This window comes from Drosophila eugracilis, unplaced genomic scaffold (genome assembly GCF_018153835.1).
Source record: "Drosophila eugracilis isolate 14026-0451.02 unplaced genomic scaffold, ASM1815383v1 contig_2154, whole genome shotgun sequence".
Lineage (NCBI taxonomy): Eukaryota > Metazoa > Arthropoda > Insecta > Diptera > Drosophilidae > Drosophila > Drosophila eugracilis.
Window position 1 is genome coordinate 1,563,345 of NW_024573038.1, and position 26,316 is coordinate 1,589,660.

The window sequence follows — 26,316 nt, forward strand, 5'->3', positions numbered from 1 at the left end:
ATTAAATGGGGGGAGCGTGTACCCACGCATTTCCAGAATTGCCAAGGAGGCATTGCTCTGCAGCCGCATTTGAATTTTGACTCCTGACGTCTGATCACTCCCACTGCCTTCCTTTCTTCTGGACTTTGAGGCATGTCTGCTATTAAGCCAGAAAACTTTTTGTTTCAAGATTTGTTTTCCCATAACGCAAAAATGTTTGAAACCGAAAAAATACATAATTTCTCGGTTTTTATATAACTCGGGAGCTCAGAAGGAATGCTTATTGGCGAATAGCGAAGTTTTTATAGAAACTCAAGCGAAAGTCAGACAAACAGCTCAGGCTATTATTTTTATCGAAGTAATATTTGATTTTCTTGGTACTTAATATTTTAGTAATATTTTTTAAAGCATTTTTAGTTGAAACTTAAAACTAATCTTGTATTTACCAGTTGATATTAATAGTTTTACTGTTTAAATTTTGCTTAAATCGTTGGGTAGTTAAGAGAATATTGTAAAAACATATTTTAAAGTTGCATTCTTGCCGACGGCTTGTCTCACCGACTTATAAAGCTAAGACATTTGGAAGGAAAATCGTTTCTTTATATTATATATCTCTTGTGTTAATATTGAAGGTACATGTAAGCAAACAAATATAAAGGTCTTTGATTAAAAATATTTTAGTATTTCTTGTATGAATGGGTATATCTGAAGCGACAGTAATTAAGCATTGTTCTTTCTAATGCCAACAATCTTGAGCTTAGATATGTTCTAAGATCATTTATGCTAATCCCAATAACAAGATAACAAGTCCTAAGATATCTACTTGTCCTGCCTAACATGATTATATTATCGAAATACTTTGACTAACATGACTACTTTTACTGTGTCGTCTTTATATATTATTATAATATCGTGTTTAATCATTTTAATTTAGTCCTCTATTTAACCCCTTTTTATAAAGAAGAAGACCCTCCAAAATATATAAATATTGCATTTCATGTCTGTATTTTGGGACCCACTCCCTTCTGGGAGTCTTGAGTGATTCGCCAGACTCTTGGAGTGGGCATAATCAGGTTGAAGTTTATGTACTTATTATTCCCAGAGTAAGAGTGTGCCACACGGACTTGGAAGAAAACCCATTACTGTAAATTGGTCATTGATTCTGCTGCTAGGATGGCCAGGAATGGTAATCAGTTTGTGTGTGAATCCCGACCAGAGACGCTGGGTAATTGGCCAAAAGTGCTTGCGTGCCCGAAAGTGCCCAAAGAAATTTTAGTGTCAATCAAGCGGCTTTGGCCCATGGGCACTCGATGGTTCAATATCTGATTTGAGTAGCTGCAGCTAAAGCTATAGCTGCTCCGATTTGGATCTCGGCTGACAGACAACTTGGATAGAGCTTAGCAAGCCGCCTTCTCCCGCCTCCCGCCTTCCGCCGATTTAAGCTCGGCGCCCACTTGGCTTACCATCATGAACTTCTGATCCTCGAACTGGTGGTCGTTGGTGCGATGGAGAATATGCATTTTGATCCAAATTAACTGTGGCGCTATCGATTAGGTAGAGGGCATAGGTTATCTTTGAACACTTGGGCCAGTTGAGATGCAGAACAGGTACGATCACTAAGTAAGTATTTGATGAAAATCGATTTTTGGCACTGGTTAAGGCAACTGTGGGTGCTTGAGTTAGAGTTACGTATCCGCCGCTATGTACACAGAACACTTGTCCCCTTTAAGGACAATAGATGCGCGTTTTATTGGTGATTGTTATTCGAAATCTATTCGAAACTATTTAAAACTTCAACTTAAACTTAAGTTAGAAATGCAATTTAGATCCGCGATTGCTATCGAATGTGAAGGAGCGGTTCGGTTCGGTACGGATCGGAACGGATCAGAGCGGTTTCGGTACGGTTTCGGTTCGGTTAATTAAGCGAGGGACCCGCAAACGAAATTCCGCCTTTGCGCAGCCACCAGACGTAGTTCTCGACTGAAGTTGGATTTTCTGGTTGGACGCAAAAACCTTCGGGGGATGTGCGATGTTGCCGCTGCTGCTGCGGCGGCTGCTGCTGCTGCTGCAGATGCTGCTGCTTCTGCTGCTGCGGCTGCCGTTTTTTCACCCATACAGCTGCGGAATACATAGGAAAAGTGCCCAAAGCCTATGCCCGTTCGCCGCGCGTCTGTATGGGTGGAAACCGCACACAGATACGCCGGGCAAGCAGGTTTTCTGGCTCTCGGGCATCGAAGAGCGGCTCCCGAAGAGAGTCCGGCGAGCGAAGAGAGCACAGCCATTTATATTTCGGAAGCCACGCCCCGCCAGCGGACTACTAGACAATGGGCCGAGCCCGAGAGCCAGAGGCTGCGGCAGCGCAGCTCCAGATACAGATACAGATACGGATGCTTGCGACGTGCGGATACATAGGGGTTGCAAACTGAATGCGAATGGCCGGGGCTGGGGTTGGCGATGTGCCCCGGAGGGTTGCTGGGTTCCTGGGCTGCTACTGGGAAAACCCCGGCATTGGGCATCCAAATCGCCAGTGGTACGTGCTCCGGGTTCTTTCTTCTCTCGGGGATTAAGCGGCGCACCTATGTACCAACGTACTTATCGAATGTTCGGGGGTTGCCGCACGAAGCGAAAGGTTGGCCAATTTACATATTCCCGGAACCTTCCTACCCGTGCTCATAAGTGTGGGTCCGTAATCAAAACAAACTGAAAATAACAGATTTTCATTTTTCTTAGCTCGCAAACAGTTGCGGAAAAGATTAAACAATGAATACATACATATTTCGTAAAAGATAAATCACACTGAAGGGACAAGCAAACAAACAAATATAATATATATATGATGTATATATTATATAATATATATGATGATATGTAGAACATTTGGTTAGAAAAAGGCCTCGTTAAAGAAAATCTTGCTGGGAACTCTTTAAGGCTATTATTTAAGTATGCATCTTTAATAAACATAAATATTATAATTTAGTCATCCCAGAGATGGTCAATGTTGCCCAGAATTACCTAAACTCGGTTTTCTATTTATAATTATATTGAAAATATCCTAAATAACTATGAGTAAATGCTCTAACTAACATAGCTTAGCAAAATAATAAATAAAAAACAAACAATTTATCAGTTAATATCGTTAAGAGACCATAAGGGTTGTTCTTCCCACTACACTTATCTCTTTATTATAATATACAACCATAAGATATGCAGTCATTTTCCACTTCATCTCAATAAACATTTTTACCTTGGAAGGAATTGCAGTTTTTATTTGTAATCCTTTACATTAACCAGGACATTTATCGATATTAGTAAGAAGATGAATACAAATAAAATTTTGCTTAAATATTACGAAACATATTCAGAACTGTCAATATGATTTTAATTTTTGTTTGCTTTCGAGAACGATAATATTGCGAAACATTTCAAATAAATCAATTTATATATTTAGACAGATTTTAATAATGCAACTCTTTAAGAAAGCTAAACCTATATCTCTACCTTTTGCCATTTTTATTTATTAATTAATTAAAACCCCAACATCTTAGGTAAACTTACTTTGACATAGTTTGATTATTGCACAAAGTATACAATCCAAGTAGCTATAACTGCACGTTCCTGTTGCTTTAGTTTAAGCTTTAAGCAGATAGTTGAAAATACTAACTACAATATGCTTAAGCTGTGAATTCAGTCCACCTAAATATTAAAGTTTAAATTATAAGCAATTATACGTATCATTCGTAGGGTGTTTATCGATAACATTTTGATAGATCATACGTACCTATGTACCTATGTACGTATGTATGTAAGTTAAGCTCAGAAGAAGTTAAGTCATAAGATTTTAAGATTTAGTACTAGTTCATAGAATACCATAAACACCTTAAAGGTCATGATTTTCATGGAAATTTCTTACATTTAATTTGTATTGTTTTTTAAACTCTCACAATTTCTAAAAGTCTGTCTGGGACCTCTCAAGGGACATTTATTAGCTTTCTTGTTGACAAGATTCCGGCTTTGTTTTCAGGTTACGCAATTAAAGCCGCGAATAAATGCGATAAGGATTAGGAGCTGTGGAAAATTGAATCAGTTGTTTTGCCCAGCCAGGGCTTTGGATGTTTGTCTTCGCAATTAAATTATGCCATTAGCTTTCTAAGCGACTCAAATGGATTCGGGCTCCTACCTTCGGATGCCTGGGGACAAGGTGGCGAAATCGGGAGAGGGAGGCGAAGGAGGCGCAGAGGGAAAAGTGTAGCAGGCACGCAGTTATTAAGTTCGAATTTGTGGCAGGGCAAAGTAAGATGTGAAACCGTGATCCCGCCGACTGCACATACACATTATGTACGTACAGCCACTCACGAAGCTGCCTCGTAGGAGCAGAGCAGACCCGCGCTGAGCAGAGCAGAGCAGCTAATTTCGTGGAGTGGAAGCGGTGATCAGGTGCATTATCCAATTGCGGCGGTGGAATGCCGGACGACCCACCTCCATTTCAGCGATTTCATTGCGGCGGCACGATTTCTGATTGCGGCCACGACAAGAGATCGATCGATCGATCGATGATCGGTCCGCCATTTTTTTAGCTCCGATTCGGATCCGAAACAAAAACCAAAAACAAAACCCAAACCGATACTGATACTGATACTGATGCACTGCTCGCATTACCAATTAATTCCCAATCCTCCCCGCAGCACAAGGCATAAATCGTGATGCACAGTGGTCCGTGTGCCCATGGTAAATGCACTCAAGTACACCTCTGTGCAACTACCAACTACCAACTTGCAACTACCAACTACCGACACCGCACACCTACACCATTGCACTTAGCCACATCCACATCCACATCCCAACCCATACAAGTCCACTCCCGAAAATGGCAGCTTTCTTTGAGCCAGTCATAAGCTGCCTCTAAACCGGGGAGCCCAAGAGCTGGAAGACAAGGAGAAGGAGAGCTGCAGAACCCAATAGCCCAAGTACCCAAGAGCCGAGGACTCGGCCTGAGCACCTCATTTAAGATGCGTCTTAAATGCGATCGCCAAGGGGGAAACTCGTGAATGCCGCAGGACTTGCATGACTACTGCCCCGACTTTCAGCCCCGACTTGTGGCTTTCGTGGCACTGATGCTGGAGCTGAAGCTGGCACCGACCTCTTCGGACTGCGACTGCCAATCTGAGGCGACTCCTTTATCGGCAAGCCGCTCTTCTCGGTCTGCATTGCTGGCCTCAGTCAAGTGCATTCCACATGCAAATCACAATCAGCGCCAGAGCAGTGATTTCCCAAAAATATAAGCAACCGATGTGCGGCCAAAAATAATGTGGCTTAAATTGCAAATGCACTGGGCTAAAATTACGGCTTAGAAAAGGAGGCTGAATCGAACATGTTTTAACTTAAGAGGGCTTACTTTTTATGGTGAACAAACTCACAATGTATCTCCTTGAAAAATGGAAAACACTGCCTTAACTTTTAATCAATTTATTTTAAGAATTTAAAAAAATATAATACAATTTTCTCAAACATCTGAACCTTTCTAGAAAAAGTAGGAGGAAGTCCCACATTATTATTATTAATCTAACTTAGTGGGTAAAGTACTGGTGTAGAGGCCTTTGTCCCAAATTGACATTCAACATGTTTTAAAGGTACAACATTTTTAATGCTATTCGATTCGTCATCGCAGTAAAATCAATGCTTTCACTACAATCTAAAATTTGCAAATCATTCAAAAACAGAACTTTGTTTCCTATTTCCCAAGCATGTTGTTAACTTTTTGTTTTAATATTTAATAAGCTATAGAATGAATTACGTATTCAAGAACAGTAAACAATAGTTATATCAGTTAAAGGAAATAAGAAATATAACCCAGATCAGTGTTCTCCTGATTCGCCACAGTTTATGTTCTCTGTGTAAGACCAAGAAACACAATAGTTTTCCCTTTAAACCACCTAAGCAAGTAACTCATAACGAATATAAAATCAGCTCGTCTTTCAGAAAGAGCTCTAATTAACAGATGTAAGAGTGCAAAACTCTTTAAATGAACAATCCCTCAGAGCGAAAGGAAGATCTACTTTCGGGACGGTTCCTAGAGGTTATGGTTAATGGGACTGCTTAGGCCTCATGGCTTTCCTAGTGGGATATGGAATCTGGGATTGGGAATCTGGGATCTGGGGATCCAGAGGAGAGACCGCAGAGAGGGAGGAGTATGCAAATGGAGCCCTTGTGATTGAGTGTTTGTATCTGCAACTACCTCGCCATAATTTTCCGCATTCACTCGAACTCGGGCTCAGCAAACTCGAACGCATGTACGTAGTACGTAGCGAGTGTGGTAATATTTTGAAACAGCCGCGGGCCATTTCGTTCATATTCGTTAAGTCCTCAGATGCAGGCAGATTCAAATTTCGGGAGAAGCCAAACGCTGTAGCGGCGGCGGCTGCGATACACGAATCATCAGCGACATGGCCGTGGCCCATGGCCCATGGTCGCTCATTCGCCCATTCGGGCCATTCGGCCATTCGCTCATCCGCCAGGTCTTTCTTTTGGCCGGTCTTTCAGCAGCCGCAGCCGCAGCAGCAGCAGCGCAGGCCCAGGAAAAGGCTCCTGCAATGTTGCACGACGCCAATAGCCGCGGGGAAGATGAGCGAGTGCGCCGCGCTCGTCGCAGTTCTGGGTTCCTCCTCCTGCCTCCTGTCTCCTGCCTGCTGCCCTTTCCTCCTCCTCCTCTTGCTTTTGCCCCTGGTTGCACTGGCAGAAAATTTTATGGCATTCTACTTAATCACATTAAATGACTCTTGGAAATCTAAATCTAAGCTTTAAATAAACTCGCTTCATTTTCTTATTCGTAATTTCAGAATTCAATTTAGAGCTCTAGTAATTCAGTACTTAAACTTACATCATTTTCCGTTGCTTTTCAAGCCAACAATTAAATGAATTAAATTAAATTAAATTAAATCAACATTAGATATAGATAAATAATAAAGAAGGTTGCATCTGTAGAAACATATTTGTCAAGATAATAGATACGGTTTCTGTATAATGACTGAGCTTTGGATAATTCAAGAACTTTGTTCATAATTTTAGATATCTGAATAATATTTTATCGAAATGGCTTCGAATTCATTATTTTGAGTGTGCTCCAGCTCTGTGTGGCAGTGTGTGCGTTTTCAGATGCAGTTGCAGCAGGCGGATGTTTGCAGCATATTTCCTACGGCTGTGCTCATGTGCACCTTTAATCCGCTCCGTTTTTTCGCAATTCAGGGTAAGAGAGGAGCGGCCCAATAGTTGCGGAGCGGCCAGGGCGGACCATTTAAATTCGAGGTCAAAAGGAAATATATTTGCAGCTGTGTTTACCCACAGTAGATTGCGATTACGCACATATAAATGCGAATATATATCGTTCCTTTGTGCCAAGGAACTTTATTTATGTAAAAGGATTATTTGAAGGTATCTCAGATCATTCGAAAGTTCTACATTTCGATTCTCCACAGATTGATAATCAAAATTCTATTATTATGATTTAAATATCTTCCAACTTTGTTTAGGCTTCATCGTCTTTAACTTAATTTGACTCTAACATTATAATATGTGAATCATCATAAATTTAGCATATCGCTTGATGAATCCTTTTGAAAAGCTGCTTACTTATGCTACAAGTTCAATAAATATATCGAGATCTAATCTAAAATCAGATTAATATACTGTTAAATTAAAGAGGATAATATAGCGAGTATTTCTTATACTAAAACACTTTGCTCATAAGCATGTTTTCCGCAGAAAGATAACTTTAATAGCCCCTGGATAGGAGAATAGCAGATAGGACTCCTCTCGCAGATTGTTAAAATACTATTTCCCCTTGGTGATCTGGTAATTTAGTGATAATGCCAAGCTGGGATGTGGTTAGGAGGATGTGCAGACAGGAGTCCACACTGCGGCGCTCCTCCGAGTAAGTGATTCCTCGGAGGCCGTAACTCCGTTCACGCGTCACGCACAAGAGGTCGTGAAATGGTCAGCGCCAGTTAATTAGGCAATAAAACATGAATGCCGAATTGCGTGCGGCGCCTTTTTTTAGCTTATAAAAACGGATTTCTATGTGAGAAAATTATCAGTGCGTTGGAGTCGAACCAAATTGCCACTATTAAATCAAGCGAATCGCCAGAACCGAGTGGCATCAACATCCACATCAGTGGAGCACACATTCAGAGACCCAGACATTGGGGCACATGCACACATCCAATTTGCGATAAATAACAGCGGAGACGGATTCGGGATACTGGATTCTGTGCTTTCTGCTTTTCAGACTCCGACTCCGAAAATTAAAAGCAAACATCCAAATAAGAGTTGTAAGCATTTGGCCGAGTGCAAGTGGTTGTTAAGGAATATAAATTGGACTATAAAATCATTAAAGCGCTTAATAATGATTAGCTGCTTTTAATTCCTCGCTCGTTTTTACGCTCCCAAAATGGTATAATTATGCCATAGCAGCGATAAAACAAAACGAAAATCATTCTTTTTGGAGTACAAAAAGTTCATATCTCGAATGAACAAAATCATTGATGGATTGAAGCTATTTCTGAATATAAAAATAAATTGTTATTTTTCACTACAGATAACAGATATGTCTTATTATATACTAAATATAATTTACGTTTTACTTCTTAACTATTATCGATTGAACTTCATTATCTAGTATTTCTACTGTGCTTCAGTACTAATTTCAAAGAAGCTTAGTTGACTTTTGAGCTATGCAATTCGATCAACGGCATTACACTATTAATTAGGGCATAACCAGTCATCCTAAAAATAGGTGGAAATTTCATATAATGATAAAAAGCTGTGAGAAAGTGACCCTTTAGTTAGCGTATCGTGGAAATATATGCCAATTTGATAGCTTCTTTGGCTTGTAACATCTTGTATATCTACTCAAATAGGACCTATAGTAACATTAATTGATTTGCTTGCCTAAACGATTTTTCTATGCATTTAGTTACCTCGGACGCTATTCTCTGTTCTCCTTAAAATCGATACAGATCGGAGCATTTATCACTGCCAAAAGCAGTTTCTTGGCCCAAATGTTATCTTTTGTTTATTAGCATATAAGCCCCGCTGTACTATTATTATGTACTTTGACTATACGCACTTAAACTGCTGTGATCTTTGGTGCAGAGACATCCAGTGCCTGCGGATGCGTTTCTGAATCTAGATGGGCTGAAAAGTGCGTAGAGGTTGAGATGGCGCGGAACGGTATCCGTTGCCAGGTGGTTGGTGCCTGGTAGAGGTAGTTGGAAGTCAGATGGTGGCTCATAATACTACTACCTCTTAACTAGCGGTGGCCTCACCTGGTAGTAGGTGTCGCTGGCCCCGTGTGAGAATAACTAGTTGCAGGCCCGCCCAGAGCTATAATTAGGGATTCGCATTTTGCCTCATTTTACTGCACACTTTCGAGTGATTCGCCAAGTGTAAAGTGGTCTTTGGGAGAGACGACCAAGATTGCATTAAAGAAGAAACACTTTACATGGCTCGGGACAGTTAGGAGGTCGGCAATCCGTCTTCTTAGTCAACGCAGTTCCCTTGGCCAAAAACCGAAAGAAATCACAAAATCACTTTTGAGCACGCAGACGTGTTGATATGGGGTATTTCAACATGGTCCAAAACCAATACCAAAACAATAATTAAGCATGTTTGCTAATGACACGACCGCGATGTTCGGCAACAGTAGCGGAATCTCGTACAATTAACATAATTTGCCTTTCGGTGCTTTTGTCTGGGTGCAAAAGAATAAAAACCACAACAAACCGAAACAGATTCTTTTTTTTTAATATTTAGTCAATATTCATTTGCGTTAAGCTAATGCTGATGCCTACTCAAAATCACAAATTTATGTAAACTAAAATGTTCAGATTCTTGGCTTCCTAGGAAGTTCCAGCTAGTAGAAGCGGGCCTCTCCTTATCCGCAGACTTCAATAAATCGATCTGACATTTTCGGATTAAGATTTATAGCCGTTCGGTCCATCTCCATCATAAACCTCAAACCGCCGGCTCTTCTCGCCCATATTTCTTTGTTTTATGGCGAAAGCCCGGCTCTCAATAGGTGCCAATCCTGTCCCAGCGCCAGCTACGGCCAGCATCTGTATCTGTATCTGTATCCGAATCTGTATCTGTATCTCTTTCCGCGCATTTGTGCATTTAAGCATTTATGCATTTTGCCATTGCTGGCCGACCTGTCGTGGCGATGACTTTATTCGAAAGTGCAGCGCGTGCCGACCCCCACTGACAAATTTGTTCTGCAGTCAAAACCAGCGCCGAGCACGCGTGAAACATGATATGCCGCCATTAATATAAATCACGTGATAAGTACAGTGCTGCGAGGACCCGTCACGTATATATCTATATGAATACAGTGAGCCGCGAGTAATGCCTCTTCAAAACGGCACACAATCCATTGAAATATATTAATTTATGCAACGAATCTGAACACAACCCGTGTGTAATTTCCTTTAATTAAGCTGCAGTGGCTAATGTTAGAAATGAATAATGAGACTTAGAAAAACTTTATTCGCTGTGCTTTAACTTGGATACTTCAACATTAACAATGACCTCTTCCTAAGACTTAAAACTAATCATTTCCATGGCTAAAATTACATTACATTTAAGATAGTCTTCCGGATCAATAAGTTTTCTTATCAGGATATATCTTTCTACGGCATTTACATCAGTCTTGCAGTCTCTATGAAACCGGAAAGGGTAGTTAGTAATAACTTCATAAAAAAGACAACCTTTCTAGCGTTCTTCTTAAGTTACCTGTAACAGATATGCCCATTTATACCACCCACAAATGCTATCCCTGTTGATAGCAATAAGCAGCAAATAAAGTATCAAAATTGGAAATTCGCTGACAAAAGACTGTCGCGGATCGTGGCCCTGTTTTTTTATGGACTTAATTAAAATGACGGCTCTCGGGTCACGTGGCCCGGCATCGTAATGTATATCCGGCTTGTTTGTAGTGTGTTTGCCGTGTAATTTTCCTACAAGCCTTCGCAGGCACTTGAGCCCCCAGCTATCGATTCTGCAGGAGTGGGGTCGGGGAGTTGTGGATTTTCATTAAGCACCACTCAGGTGTGCGCATCCTGCAAAGCAACAAACACTGCCGCACGGCCCCAGAAAAAACATATGCGTGTCGCCGCAGCGCCGCTCCTTGCCACTCGCACTACTTGGCTTTTCACTTTTTAGCTTGAAGTACCTCTGCCCCGCCCCGTCTCTACCACTCTCTCTTCCCGGCCCAATTTCTCACTTAGAGGGAACAATGTTCGGCAATGGGAAAGATTATCCCTGGAACACTGAGAAAAAACGGGGTCCTTCGACTTGAATATAGAAAAAACTGTCACGGATAAGGCAGTTTCCTAATTCAAATTCCAAGTACCAACCTGCTACTTTTATGAAAGGAACTACTAGTGTGATGAGCCTCTAAGAGGTATTCTAAGAGGTATATACTTGCAACTGAAGCTAAGAATTGAATTCCCAGTGCACGCAGCATCACTGCAAAAGGCGGGGGTGCATTTTTGTGGGCAAATGGGATGATATGCCTCGAAGTGTTGTTTGGTGCCAGGCGGTGTTTCCTCATGTATTAAATGGCATAAATATGGTCACGTGCCATTATTTTGAACATTCTCCGAGCTCGTCGCAGCTCTCTCCATTTCATGCATGCAACTTGAGGCCGATTCCCAAGCCGCAAACGTCGGAGTATTAACATATCGAATTATTAGCCTACCCAGAACATTGGATAACGTGGATAAGGATGTCGCGGCCGCTATTCCGTAATTATCTCGAAAATCCCTTTATGCATATAATTGGCATTTAACTACAATGGACTCTCTGTGGGCCACGTCTGTGCTGGTAATGCCATTACTTCCGCTAGATTATACAAATTCTGATATTTCACAAATTTTGATCTCAGCCAAGAGGAGGCTGCGGCGACCATGAGAATGCCAATCTGAGTTTCTCCAAAAATGAGATGCAAGCCAAAGGGTCGTCAATCAGTTTTCGGGTTGGTGTTATAGATAAGCATACGCTCGGAATAATCCCATTCGTCCTGGAAGAATAACAGAATTGGAAGAGCAATGGCCACGGCGGCCTATATTCAACGCTGCTCATTTTCAAGGAATGAAATGTTTATCTCAGTTTCTCAACCAATATATTTTAAAACATAAATCTTTTTCTGGGTTCGTTACTGTTAAATGGATTTAACTAAGGCTTTTAATATTATATGTGTTTCACTTCAAGTAAATTAAAAACTCACTTTTACTTTACTTTCACTTCAATACAAAACACAGGACAACAAAGGATAATCAGTTATATATATTGACAAAGATTATGGATTTCTTAACAAAAAACATATTTTCAAATACGTTTAGTAAACCAAAGCTATAGTATTTCATCTGAATTATCTGTATTGTTAGGATAATTAAAAAAAACTTATCTATGCTGGAACTTTTAATTTTTAATACTGAACCGTAAACTAGAACATATATTTTGAGAAGAAGTTACATTCTTTATTCTGAGGAACAACCTATAACAGCTAGAGAATTGAATTTGTGGAATTAAGTTTAAAAATTTGTTCTCTCCCTTTTCCGAAACGTAAGTCTCGAATCCCTGCTCCTATACTTGAAAGCCAACACTTAAACACAGCATTCTACCTTGTTATCAAAATTACTTCGACAGAGAACTGAGTTAGCCACGGGACATTGAGGTAAAATTGTCACGTTTTGATTTTCACTTATAAAAGAAAATTCAACAATCTGAGGGATGGAAAGTGAGAGTTTCCAGAATGATGTAAAAATGTTAGTTAATTTAGGAAACTTTAAAACTGATGAAAGATCTCATTGAATAGTAGGCTAATGTATAGGTAGAGTAACAACAAACACAACATTCGTTATTCGCATTATTTCGAATAAAAGCTTTCCAATTTAAGGCTGAGGAACCTGTTACCTATTTATTTCTTAAGGCCAAGATAGTGAGCCACCCCTTCTTAACATGTTTTCATGCGTCACGTCTCATTACCGACATTGCAAATTGTTTTAGGGGCACAACAGCTTAGGCACATTTGCATGCCACGGCGGTTAGTTGCCGGTGCTTGATTAATTTTTGCAGAAACGACGAGCGGACGGCTTATTCAGGGGCGACCCACCGCACTCATAAAGCAATCAGGTCCACCAACTGCCGGGGATTTGTCACCCCCGTTAAAGAGCGTTTGATGTATTATTCGGTTCATTTGGTCGACAGGTCTGCGCAAACAGAGCGCTGCCATTTGAGCCTTCGCCACTGCTGGCAGCATCAACAAAAAGAGCGGCCTGCCGGTGACAGGGACTAAGTCGTCCTGCAAATAGAACTACTCCCACAAACAGGATCGGATCAGACGTGGACAACCACTGCCCCGTAATACACACGTCCCACAGGCCCAATCTGCAATTTAATTTGTGGTAAGCGGAACTTGTCAAAGGATTTTCGGAAAGCGGAAATATGCGAATCAAAAAGTTCAGATGTCTCTTCTGTTATGAAGTTTTTTCCTAACCAGGCGATCTTCTTTCCATAACCGATAATGTATTTTATGGTTTATATTTACCCATTTAAGCAAATCTTTTGGGGTCATAAATTCCAAATCAAATTAAAATACGAATACTACAGTTTTTAAGGAAGTTTTAGTGAATATCTGCTAAGTATGGTTTATCTAACAATTCTTACTAAATTGCAAAATTGTTTGGAATATCTGCACTGCAAGAATATTACAAAATATTAAAATTAAGATAAATAGAAACCTTTTGTATCTTTTTTTTGAACCAAACTGTTTTTTTGGAAAGAAATTTTTATTAGAAGGGGGATATCAAATACCACCATCAAATACTACCTGTCTGTTTTCTAATTTCTTTAATCAAAATTTTTTTTTTTAGTATTAGTATTAAACTTAAAAGCACTCAAAACATAAACACTTGACAATTTTGTGGTAAAAAGAGTTAAAACAGAAAATAACATAACCGACGGATAAACAAACCCTCGAAGTTTCAGCCGTAAATCGATAAAGTTTTTATTACAAATTTAGATTCTGCAAAGAGTTTTCGTTTTCCTGGTCAAATTTAGCATGTATGATTCAATTGTCTGCCGTCTGAGTTGTGAAGTTCCATTCGAAGTAATAATATTATTTCGGCTTACCAAACAGCGAAATTAACAAATTCATCCCCTATACCTAAGACCAAATGAGCTTCGTTGTATCTCCAAAAACCCTTATTTTAAAGCCCCTGAGCACTTTGTTTATCTTTGCTAGATGATCTGGGCTTTAAGGCCTCCAGCTTTATATTAAATGAAAATGGTAATTTTAAGCATGATGATCCCGATATAGTTTTATGGGGTAATCTATATATTATTAGGAAATGTCAGAACTCCTTTTAAAACCCCTTCTATTCACACGAACACTATTCTCTTTCCACAAAAGTTGGCCATTTCCAACTTAATACATTCTGCAGTGGTTAATTTTAACAGTAAAACACACGAATCACACTAGCTATGAAGTGATTTGTTCATTTGACACCACTGGCAGAGTTCATTTTTGATAAAAAATTCATTTAAACTTTTGAAATTTTACAAACTTGACCTGATTCGCAGTCAAGATACTCCCAAGTTCCCTTGAATCGCATTATGTTAATGGCAAGGAGGAGGACGTAAGACATACCTGCCAGGCACTTGCGTCCAAGGTAGCCAGAAATGACATATCCAACTCCTACGGAAATAGACGAAAAGTTGGTTAAAGCAATTTTCCAATTTGGCCCCAGTGGCAGCTGTTGTCCGACCGACCTTCCGTCGGAAGTTGTTTGTAAAATCCAGTATGATGACAGCTTTCGCAGTTGGCCACCGAGTGCAAATTTATGTTAATCGTTGTTATCGCCGCGCGGGGGGATGAAGATACTTTAACTTTAATTTTAACTCTAACTTAAACTGTAGCTGTAACTCGTACTAGGGAAGCACGTGCGAATGCGGATGCCGCCGGAACTTGAGAGCAAAACACGGTTATTTAGTTACGGGGTAACTCGGTAAAGGAACACGGCCTGAACTTGGACTTGACATCCGCCCAGTGAATTTCCGCTCCGGTTTCCTGCGCTCGCACTTGTGCCTCTGCTTGTGCCTGTGCCAGAGGTTCCAGCAGCGGATCGGCACTGGAGGAGCTGCAGGAGCGCTGTCGTCGTCGTCTGAGCCAACTTCCGTATCTCCTTTGTGGTTTTCGGCCAAAGGATTCCCCAGCCCAGCTTACATTCCGCTCCGCTCCGTTCAGTTCAGTTCAGTTCCATGCGACCGAAGACCCAGCCGTCGGCTATGTACAGTTCTACCCGGAGGTGTATGCATGCAGCTTCTGTTGGTCATGTGCCACCCGGGTCCCAGCCCCCGTTGGACCCCAGAACGCCCCCCGAAAGTCCTGCCAAGATAGCGCGCAGCCATAGCCACACACACACTATAGCAGTCTATGTGATCCTTCTCCAGTTTGCCTCCGCCTCTGCCTCTGCCTGGGCCACCATTCCACATACAGCTCCTGTACATGGACGGATACGGGGATACGGATACGTATACGTGCACGTATATGTATGTACGGACTCGTAGGTACCTGTACATACGCACTGCGACTCCCCGGACGTGTGTACATGCGTACATCTGAGACTCGGGCGGACTTCTTCTATATGCGGGCAATACCTCCCGAGGAAATGGAACTTTCCAAAGTCGGCAACGGACACGGCTCATGTAGAGTGATAAGTGCATAATTACACATAGCCCGCACTCACTGGAGTGTCTGCTCCCGAGTGGGTGGGTGGTATGCAGATACATAAATATTTATGTGCCGCATGGCCAGTACATAATACACTGCTTGATTTAATATTTGTCTCACCCACTCCCCGGATTTCATTGCCCATGTCCGGGGGCATTATGTGTGTGTGCCTATGTACTGCACTCGGAAAAATAGGATATAGGTCAGAAAAGGAAACATTGATAAACATCTTGAAAGAATTCGCCATCTTTGGCTTTTATAGTTTAATATTTATGTATGTTTTGTTATCTTCATAATGGACTATGATTCAAGGGTTAAACTCATTTCCCCAATTTAATATTGAAGAAGCAATTAAAGAAAAACTGTATTAAAAGTTTAAGTAAATATGTTAAGTATCCGCAGTTAATACGGTTTCTAAAGCAATAGATTCAGATTTGCAATTGTAAAATGGATAAAATTACGAATAGGCATGTAGTTACCACAACTTATTTTCCCCAGTGTAGAGGTACTACTCGGGATAAGCCCGAAAAGGGGGAGTTACAATCCCCTGTGTCACCGGCAACAGCCCCAATACACATTCTGCTGCGGCTGTACATATCGCTTTTGGGGATGCTGGCAGAGTTTCCAGGCAGCGCGTTCGAGGCGGTATGTATCTTCGACTCACCCCCGAATGTATTTATCTCGTGCTCCGTCCTGCTCTGCCCTCGTGCCATCCCTCTCTGGCCAGCTCTCTTTGCTCTCTTACATAGCCAGCGACTCTCTTCGGCGCTTCTCAGATACACTCCTCAGATACATTTGCCCGATTTTTGGTAAGGGAAATAGATGGGATACTGCATGCGTCTGCATCTTGGCCGTGTAATGCCCTATTAGAAATCTCCTACCTTCGTGCTTCGCCATTATTTTCAAAATAGAAAGACGCCGCAGAAGTATCGCAAAAACAAAATCAATAATTTATGCACCACAACATTAATTTATTTACATATGGGTTTCTTATAAAATAACGATTCTTTGAGTTTTACAGGTTGTGATTTTTAAAATATAATTCTAAGCGTCATGGCTTTATTTTCCAATTTGTACATAACTACAGTCGAACTTCAATTATTATCAAACTTTAAGAAGTTTCATAAATATTGTATTTATGATTATAATATATATACATTTAATAATAACTGCATAGCACAGCTTTTTTTCTTGGGATAGAAAAGCTTTTTTTATGCATTATTATTTTATGAAGTTATTTTGTCATCAGAAATTGCATCTGCTTAACGTGTAATTTTATTAAAATAAACTCATAGTTCATACAAATTAATTTCATTCAAATGAGAACTTATAACTATAACCTTTGAACTTAATATAATAAAAAAATCCATAGAAAATTGTTATTGTTAATTGTTATTTTAAATTGAAACTGCTTAAAAGCTTACTCAGATCCCTTGTAAAGATTTGAACAAATTGAACAAACAATAACAATAACAATTAACAATTAAATTGAACGCATTTAATTGAATACCTAATGCTATATATAACGTACTATATTATCCTGTAAACAAAACAAATATTATTTAGATACCGCACTGTACAATAGTTTAGCTTATTTAACTTAATGTTTAATTCCATTACCAAATGCAGCTAAATTTTATTTACACCTGCATTTGTTTGTACTAAATATTGCAATGCATAATTAAATCATCCAACTAGGCGATGTAAATATTTTGATAACGGTTACGCCCTTCGCATTTATAAATATGCATAGTTGATGTTTATGTATTCCAGGAGATTTATTCAGTTCTAGAAATGTGAATTTCAATCATGTTTCTGTCGTCCTTTAAATATTCCATATTTTAGTTAGCTTTACTTTAGATGGAATACAAATTTAGGTTCTAGCATTTAGCCATTTCTATTAACAATGTTTGACATAACAAACAGGCAACAGCGATTGCCTTTAACATGATCGATAATTCAAAATCTAATGGTTAAATCTCTTCAGTTGGATTTTATTAATGAGCATTTAAATGAGTATGAAAATCGAAATAACAATAATAATAATATAATGACATGGCTGGCTAATGTGCATAATAATACGGTTAGCCACCGTCGCACATACCGACATACCGACATGTGCATGCCGAGGTACATGCTTACCTGCATTATTAATTAATCATACTTAAGAGAGAGGAGGCACTGCCTCCTTGCACCGGGACCGGGACTGGTATGGTCTTCTGGTGGTGGCCTAAATGTTGGCCGCGCGTCATTAGTTGGCCGACTGAAGAAGAGCAATCGAGAATAGATTAGTATTTAATGGCTTTTATATATTTTAAAAAGTAAACCCCAGCCTCGAAAAACATTCAAATGCAATTGCAGTGGAGCCGTAAGCTGGGAGTTGCGAGTTGTGAGTTGTGAGTTGCGAGCCTCCAGGCAACGTGGCCAGGGGCGTCATCAGGGCCCAATGTGGATGCCTAGGAGCACGTGGCTCCAGCGGTCCATGGGATTTCGAAATCATATATTTATATTTCCACTAATTCATTTTTAATAATTTGTTTGGTTCTGTGGTCCGTTTCTCATCACGCCCCGCGCTTGTGTGTTAATTATCGAGGCTGGGACTGGGACTGCGACTCTGACTTGGTCTTGATCTTGGACTTGGTCTGAAACTCGAACTGGGGACCAAAAACTGGCACTGTCCGCGGTTTCTTGTGCTTGGCGGCCGGCAAGATGAACGAGTGAGGCCACGCAGGAGCAGGTCGAGGTGCCCAGAGTTCCCGAGATTCCGAAATTCCGAGATTCAGAGCTCTCTCTGCAATCCAGATTCGGGGGTGAGATCGACTCGTCTCAAATAATTTATCGTGCAGGTCCAGGTCCTCTTTGTCTTAAGTTCGCGTATGGGCCTAAATACATGGTTTAGGCCGAGCTTTGTTGGCAGTCATCTACATATCATTAGTGGATATGCAGTTGCAGTTTTTCTGATTTCTGAACAGCAAATTAGTCTTGTTTGACTCTGCAAAATATTTGAAAATAACCTTAAGGGGGAATACTGTAAACTTCACTTTTAAATAAAATCTCACGAAAGAAAACTAAGTTTTGCCTTTGATCAATTGTTAATAATTAGAGTAAACTCATCTCATTGATTTTTTATGCTGAGCTCAGTTAAAAATGGAAACGGAAAATTACGCTTGGAGTGAAGGCGATCAAAAAGTGTTGAGCTTGGATTTTCCGACGGAAAATGGCGGAGCATGAAGGCAACAGAACAGCATTTCTCTACAATAGGAAAAGTCTAAATATTTCGGAGGTGAAGGAATTTATATGTATTAATGAATTATTCCAAATGGAGCAGGGGATTCCCTTAAATCAGTATGGAGAGATCTAAGAAACTTTCGAACCTTATAAATCGACCAACCATTATCATAGTCTTTAGCATTGTTCAATTTACATACTGTTTAACGTTATTAAACTATACTAACCTCCTAAAAATATTCCAGAGTCATTAATACAAACATATTTTTGCTGTTGCAAGCAACCTTTATCAGTCCAGTGATTAGAGCTTTGACTTGCGGGTATTATAATTATGGCAGTGCTGCCCGACCTCCAACTAACAACCGCAAGTGTCAATGCCAGAGATCGAAATGCATTTGAACTCGGTTTTCGGGACTTAGTCCTCCGACGGCTTCCAGACTCCCAAAGTACCGAACTCCCAGACGGAGGTGGAGCTTGGGGCGCAGTCGAGAGCCGAGAATGGAGGACCGAGAATTGCTAGCATTCCTCGCACAGAAGGAAGTACTTGTGCTACCGCTCTGTCTTCCGCCTCCTGCCCGCCGACTCCTTTTGCTGACCCCTCTTCTGACTCCTCCAACTTGTCCAGCTCCTCCTCCACCACTACCTGCGTCGTGCTACACTGGGCGAAATCCGTCCTGATCGCAAAGAGGAGGAGTAGCGCACATAGCGCAAGGGTCCAGGGCCAACGAATGACCACGAGCAAAAGTGGGAGTTGCTATAATTGTTTAATTATAGGATTTTGCTTGCTTGACTTTGCATTTTGTGCTCATAACTTTTGCGCTGAGTTCATGTTACCTGTAGTCGATGGGGTATGCGGTAAGCCGCATGCTCTCATAAATATGCATCGTCGTTATATGGGAATTATTTTAACTAATTGCGATCGTCACTTTTTGTGACACCTCGACAGATTACTCAAGTATGCTAATAGGGAAACTAAATTCGATTTTATAAGATGTTAAGGTTGTTAAGGGCCTGAAAAATATTCACTCCTTGCAGAACTATCATGTTAGTTTGTTCGAAAATAACTCAATTCTTATCTTAAATATACGAATAATACCAATTTCGAATATCTTCCTTTTAAATACCATCAACTACCGAAAGTTCTGGTACCCCTCCTAAGGTTTTGCATGTTAGGGTGTTCAAAAACCGCCTTTGAGCGATGGTTGTCTTTCGTTCTTTTAGCTTTGACACGGGTTGCTCTCCTTGTTCTCCGCTTTGTATTAACCTTCGTAACAAAATCTGCAATCGCTCCAGTGCTCAAGCTTTAGAGCCGGCATCGCCTCCGATCTCGCAGTGCCGCGTGCCTCCGCCTCCCTCCTCCACTTTCCGCGCCAGCTCTTGACGACCTGCGTCGTTATGGCCCCTGCTCCGCCAGGAATCAGGCTGCCGCCTCCGATAGAAGTCGTACTTATCATATCACAACAGTCGATGATCAGCTCATTATCGTTCCTCTGCTGTTTTGAACTTAGAACTGACAATACTCAAGACTCCTCGAGTCGTCCATTTGGATGAGGATGTAAGCATATGAAGTCAATATGCCAAGATGAGTGGCAAAATAGTTAACGTTACACTTTATTATATTACAGATTAAATTAATCGTAAGCTTAATAACTAACTAGGTATAAATAAAAGCACTAATAATTGCCCCAACTCTCTCTCTTAAGAAGATATAATTATGGTTTTTCCAATTTAAGCTTGCAAACTAGCCAAGAACTTAATAATGAATTTAAAATTGAAGTTTAATGTTCGACTTATCAGTTATTTTCCTACAAGATGGCTCCTTTTATATTACCTAAAAAACCTTCCCCTAACATTAGTAATTTCCATAGCATTGATTCTCAATTCTTAGCCCTTTCAACGAAGTGCATCGTTTACTTCTCTGCAACATTACAGAACGAAGAAGACGAGCTTCGCGGCCGACATTAGAGTGCAACATTCTTGGTATGCGTCAGAGATTCCTAACGTTTTTTGCCGATCCGATCGGCGGGATGATGATGATGCCGCCGGTGGTGCCGCTGCAGCAGCCCTTTTCTGCAGTCGTGTACCGAGAATTATGGCCACTAGCCCGTGCCAGACGCAACGCCTGTGCTGCGGCCCATCTCCTGTGCCTCCTATACTTCTGTACCTTCTGTAGTAAGGTCCCATTCTGCCCCGGGGCGATCATGTACGACCTGGAGAGACCGGAGCTTGCAGCCGCCTCGATGGCTCAAATGGCCAGAGACAAGGAATGGGCAGCGAGAAACGAAGAACGAGCGAGCCTTTGATGGGCGACGGGCATGTCCGTATTGCGACATATCAGGGCTCCCAACCGACCATAATTGCTCCAACGATCCGAGGGACCAGAGCCAGAACCAGGACCAGGACAATCGGGACACAACACCCACAACAAGCCGTCATCGCCGGGCAAATCGGCGAGGTAATTTAGTAGCAGGACCCCAAGAATATTCTAATATTCTTTCCGAGGAGGAGGGAGTGATGGAAAAGGGGGCGGACCTGAGGGGGGAGTGGCCAGGGAAGGAAATTGATGGGCAGTTTTTACTATGCTTTGAATACTTCAGACGTGACGTGAATAATGTGCACGATAAGGATCTCAAATACCTTCGTTCGTGGGGAGAGCATGCAAATTTTCGAAGATTATGCGCCGATTACCAGCAGTTAAAGTGATTTGGAAGTTTGTATGGGCATTGGAAATTTTACAGATTTATGTGCGCACATTTGAGGAATTTGTATATATTTCGGCGATTTCATATTTAAAGCATTATGGCCGGAATGCATATTACAGCAGCTCGATGTACCCAGAAACATCTGCCAATTTAGGGCACTTTAAGTTAATTTATTTTAATCACATTCACTTAGGCGGTATATAATCTGGACTTTATTTATTTTAAAGGCATTACGAAAATAATCGTAAATATAAACCCTATGTTTTTATCCATTTACCCACAAGCAAATCCTTTGAACTTTTGATTTATTGCCCAGCTTCCCAATCTCATTGAAATTCAATTCGTCCTGCGAATGTATTCCGCAATCGGATTTCCCACAATGTTTTCAAACTCAAAGGTGAATCAAGATGATTGCCGTGAAGGATCTTAGGTTTATATTATATATTCTTCAGCCAAAAATTTTCATACAAACTAGATTAGGATTATATACTCCAGTGAAACGCTAAATGCCAATCAAAAAACCTGCCTACATTATTATGCCAGGATATTTTGTCATGTGCAAAGTACATATGTATTTATTATCCTCCCCGGGAGACTGGCATGAATATCAAACTTGCACTTGCCGCAACGTTTCCTAATGGGATTATCTCGATGATAATGAACCGCACACCCGACAGTGCACCCGCAATTGGCCTTCCCATGACCATGGCGAACTATTTGCCCGGCCCATAAGCCTCTTTCCCGGATGGATGAGATCCTGGATGTGTGGTGGGCAGGAAAAGAGCAATTGTATTCGGGCATGAAATTCAAATACAAATAGCGCAGCTCGAACAATGCCGTTTATGAACCTGTCAATCCAAAATTCAATTGGGATTGGGATTGTGTGAATTGGAATAGCCGCGGATGGACTGGGTATCAATGCGATTGTTTAATCACTCGACACGACGCTTGTGAATTGGCGCCAGCTGCTAACTTGTTACAAATTCAATACCCATGAGTGCATCTGCGTGGGTTCATGTTTGCCCAAGTACTGTTCTCGGACTCCTGTGTTTGCTCGCTGCCGTATTAGCATTTGTTTGCTTTATCAAAACAAAATGCATTCTTTGGGTCCTTATTGCCATTGCAGCTCACTTAAAGAAAGGAGGTTCTCAAAGGCCCAATTCTCCATGGATAACATGGTAATAGAACTGCTTATGTTTTCTTATGTAAGATACGTCTCCGATCGATCTCATAGGTCTTTATTGGGGAAGCGGATCCTCTCAGTTTGTGTTTATTTTGTATTAACCAAGCCTTCCTTGGGTTATTGGAATATATGAGACTGGTAAGAATAGTGGAAGGGAAACTGCAAATTCTCTGAACAATACAAAGAATTATTATTTTTAAAACGAAATAATAAAGTCTGGATTGAAGGTAAGTTTAAGATAATTAGAGTATATACTCAACAACATAAAGGGTAGAAACTAATGATGACGTACTTACATAATTTAAGTTTAAAGTGGATTTAGTGCGTACATTTCATAGTTTGGTATCCTTTAAATTCATCAACACACCCTGGCAATCACCCAAATAACTTTTAGAGCTATCTGTTTGGACTAATTGGGGGTGTAATAGAGCTATTAACCGCTCCGAGTGACAACACCCCTCGATGTGGTCGCTCTGCGTTTAAATGTGGGCCAAAGGTAACACATTAGCATGAACAATTTAGGTAATTGCAAGTGGCAGGCCAATCGGCAACCCTCTCTGCGCCGTGGGGGTGGCTAATTTAAACATCGTAAATGTATATTTTAATGAACGGCCTGGTCGAGTTGGTATGCCAACACTTGACAAGTGCACCGGGATATGCACATAGCACTTATTAGGACATATATAATTACGATGTGTATTGGCCATGTGGACCGTTTTTTATTCGAATATGCTTAATGTTGCCCCAGCAAGAGAGGAAGGCGAGGAGTGACAGATTGCACGGCATGGCGAGAATTTTGACAGATGGCTTTCCCGATTCTGCTTTTTGATCTGACAATTTGTGGGCTCGAATTCAAAAGTGTTTTGTTATCCTTCAGTGCGCCTTGTTTGGTAAATAGGTAATTTAAATTTAAACGAAAAGGGGTGACGGATTATGACAAAAAAGTGTACACTTTACAATACAGTTCATGTCAATATTACTGTCACAATATTTGGGATTATCTAGATGACAGCCTTGTAGGTGTGGGGAACCTTTTTAACTTTATCCTATCAGATTGAAATTTGTTTTTTTTTTTGAGGAACTTTAATAGGTATGTATTTTTTATTTATTTTTAAATGCATATGATTAGCAATATACACATAATATAAGAACCACTTTACAGAAAAATTTAAGCTGCGCAGTTAGGTGTATAGTCTGATTGGTTGATCCCGATGTTTTAGCTCTAATAGTTTCGGAGATCTCAACATTGTACCGACATACAAACACGTCTAATGATATTGATCAACTAGTGATCACATATAACTATATAAATATCTTACTTGGTATGAAATGTTTTTCTAACTTTTTAAAGAATGCATAAAACCTTCTTATTCTACCAGTAAGGAGTATAAGTCTTCATAACAACAAACATTTTGAAATGCGCGCATTAATATACATAAAAAGGGAATCAGGTGAAAATGATATGACTAACCTTTTTAAAAATACTGTATCATTTCGATTGCAGAGAGTGCAAGCTTGAGTCCCATTAAAGTATGTACAATGAACTATTCTTGAAGTCGTTAATATAATCAAAATCATAACATCCCTAGGCGTAAATTATGGGTTACCACATGTTGGCTCGCCTTGTGGGTAGAAAAAACAAGCCCACGGGCGATTCGTTTTTTACGCCATTGGGGGCGTTTCTCATGGTCGATGGAGAAATTTGGGTATCGGCAAATTGTCACGTAGCCGTGGCCCTCGCCGCACTGGAAATTGTTTTTTTTTATTTTTTAGCAAATGTTGGGGGTTCCACTAGCAGTCTGCTGCTGCCTGCCCTGGAAGTAATTACAAATTCGAATTGCAACCACTTGGCACGCATATCGCGCTCAAGTCAATTTCGGGGTGGTCCGTGGGTAAGCGACCGTGTAATTCACGGTTCTCAGCGGAAACCCCGTCACTTGCGGTATAAAAGGCATTTAATTACGGTTTACACCTTCATTTGGATTAATGCGTCTAAATTAAGACTGTACTAGGACTTCATTTGCTAATTTTAATGGTTACTATTTTTAGTATTTGCATACATAAGAGAGGAGATAGCCATTGCCACCCAGAAATGGGAGTATCTTTTTATTAAGCCCAAATTGAAAACAATCCAAGCGAATATAACACATACAACATGGCTACAAAGAAATAATTACATTTTGATCATTCACAACAGAAGTTGGTATTTTACTCAAGTAAAATATACATTAAAAGCAAAAACTGTAACACGAGTTAACTGTTTAAACTTCAAAGGTCTGTAACTTTTTTTCTAATGCACGCATTTTAAAGAAATTAGTCATGTTTTATAGGTTGCATCATTTACTACTATTTAGCAAAATTAAAAGCCATTTGTTATCAGTTAACGGAAATGACACGCCAAACTTTCAGTATGTGTGAAGTTGAAACAATGAACTCGTGTTACAGTTTTGCTCGTCAGTGTATGTAGATAAATTACAGGAAAATGCAACACAGTTTATAGATGACGGATTTCTTTTACATTTATTTTGGACAAATTAAAAATTCAGAGACTTTCACTTTTAACTTTAAACTTTAAAAGATTTATGATAATTGAGAAGGCTAATGTTTTACCTTTAACGGCTAGATCTAGCAATTCCACATGCATACGGGTTTAAAAAAGCGGCTTTCGGAACTAAGAGATATGTCAAGATCAAAACTTCTATCAAACTTAATTTAGTTATGTCCTCTGAAATTCATATTTACGAGAACCCTCTTTTACCTTATGGATGCGCTAGACACAAGTTATAGTAAAACAGTAACGTACACACAGCCATATTAAATCTAAAATGCAATTTCCGGGATAAATTAAGGAAGAGGCAGTTAAAAAAGTTTTACGAACTTACGAACCAGGATCGCTCCTTACACTTCTTAAAAACCCATCCATTTTGTCATTTCGGTTGTCTTTTCTCAGTTTCTAAAAGTTCCCTATTGGGATTCTACACTTAAATCATTAAAAATATTAGCCTTTGCAAGAATAAATTCGATATTTCCGCAAAAAAATCTCTATTTTTTTTTATCTCCTAATGGAAAATTGTTAGCCAGATTATGTCTTACTACCCTGTAAAATATTATAACTGAAAGCCCTACAGTTCCAATAAAAATTAAGTTTTAATCTTATCGTATGTTACTATGATTCTAAGAGACTAATCCTAGGAAAAGCTCCTGTAAAATTAGATTTTGTTTCATACGCATCGCTCTGTAAGACAAGACGAGATAAGCGCTCGCGAGTCGCCGATCGCTCGGCTCGTCCCTTTACATTTCGGTCTCTATCGCTGGCAACACACAGTCGCAGCTTTGCTAAAATAAATCGTAGACAAAATCTCTGCCATTTTTTTGTTGGTATAATTGTAAAAAAAATTATACACAAGTGTCCTTCTTTAATTTTAAAATAATCCCAAAGCATA

General features: G+C 40.2%; 1 protein-coding gene across 4 annotated transcripts in view; it reads right to left on the reverse strand.

The window, feature by feature from the left end:
* The window catches only part of LOC108108816 (transcription factor AP-2-epsilon), a 28,859-nt gene extending 13,456 nt beyond the window's left edge, over positions 1 to 15,403 (reverse strand). For 2 of the 4 annotated variants that reach the window (XM_017217009.2, XM_017217007.2), the window contains exon 1: positions 1,443 to 1,940. In XM_017217009.2, coding sequence (XP_017072498.2) covers positions 1,443 to 1,499 — 57 coding nt within the window. In that variant the 5' untranslated portion in view covers positions 1,500 to 1,940. Of the gene's footprint in view, positions 1 to 1,442; positions 1,941 to 14,677 lie in introns of those variants that run through there. The other 2 variants (XM_017217011.2, XM_017217013.2) reach the window with 2 other exon arrangements.
* Positions 15,404 to 26,316: the final 10,913 nt, after the last annotated feature.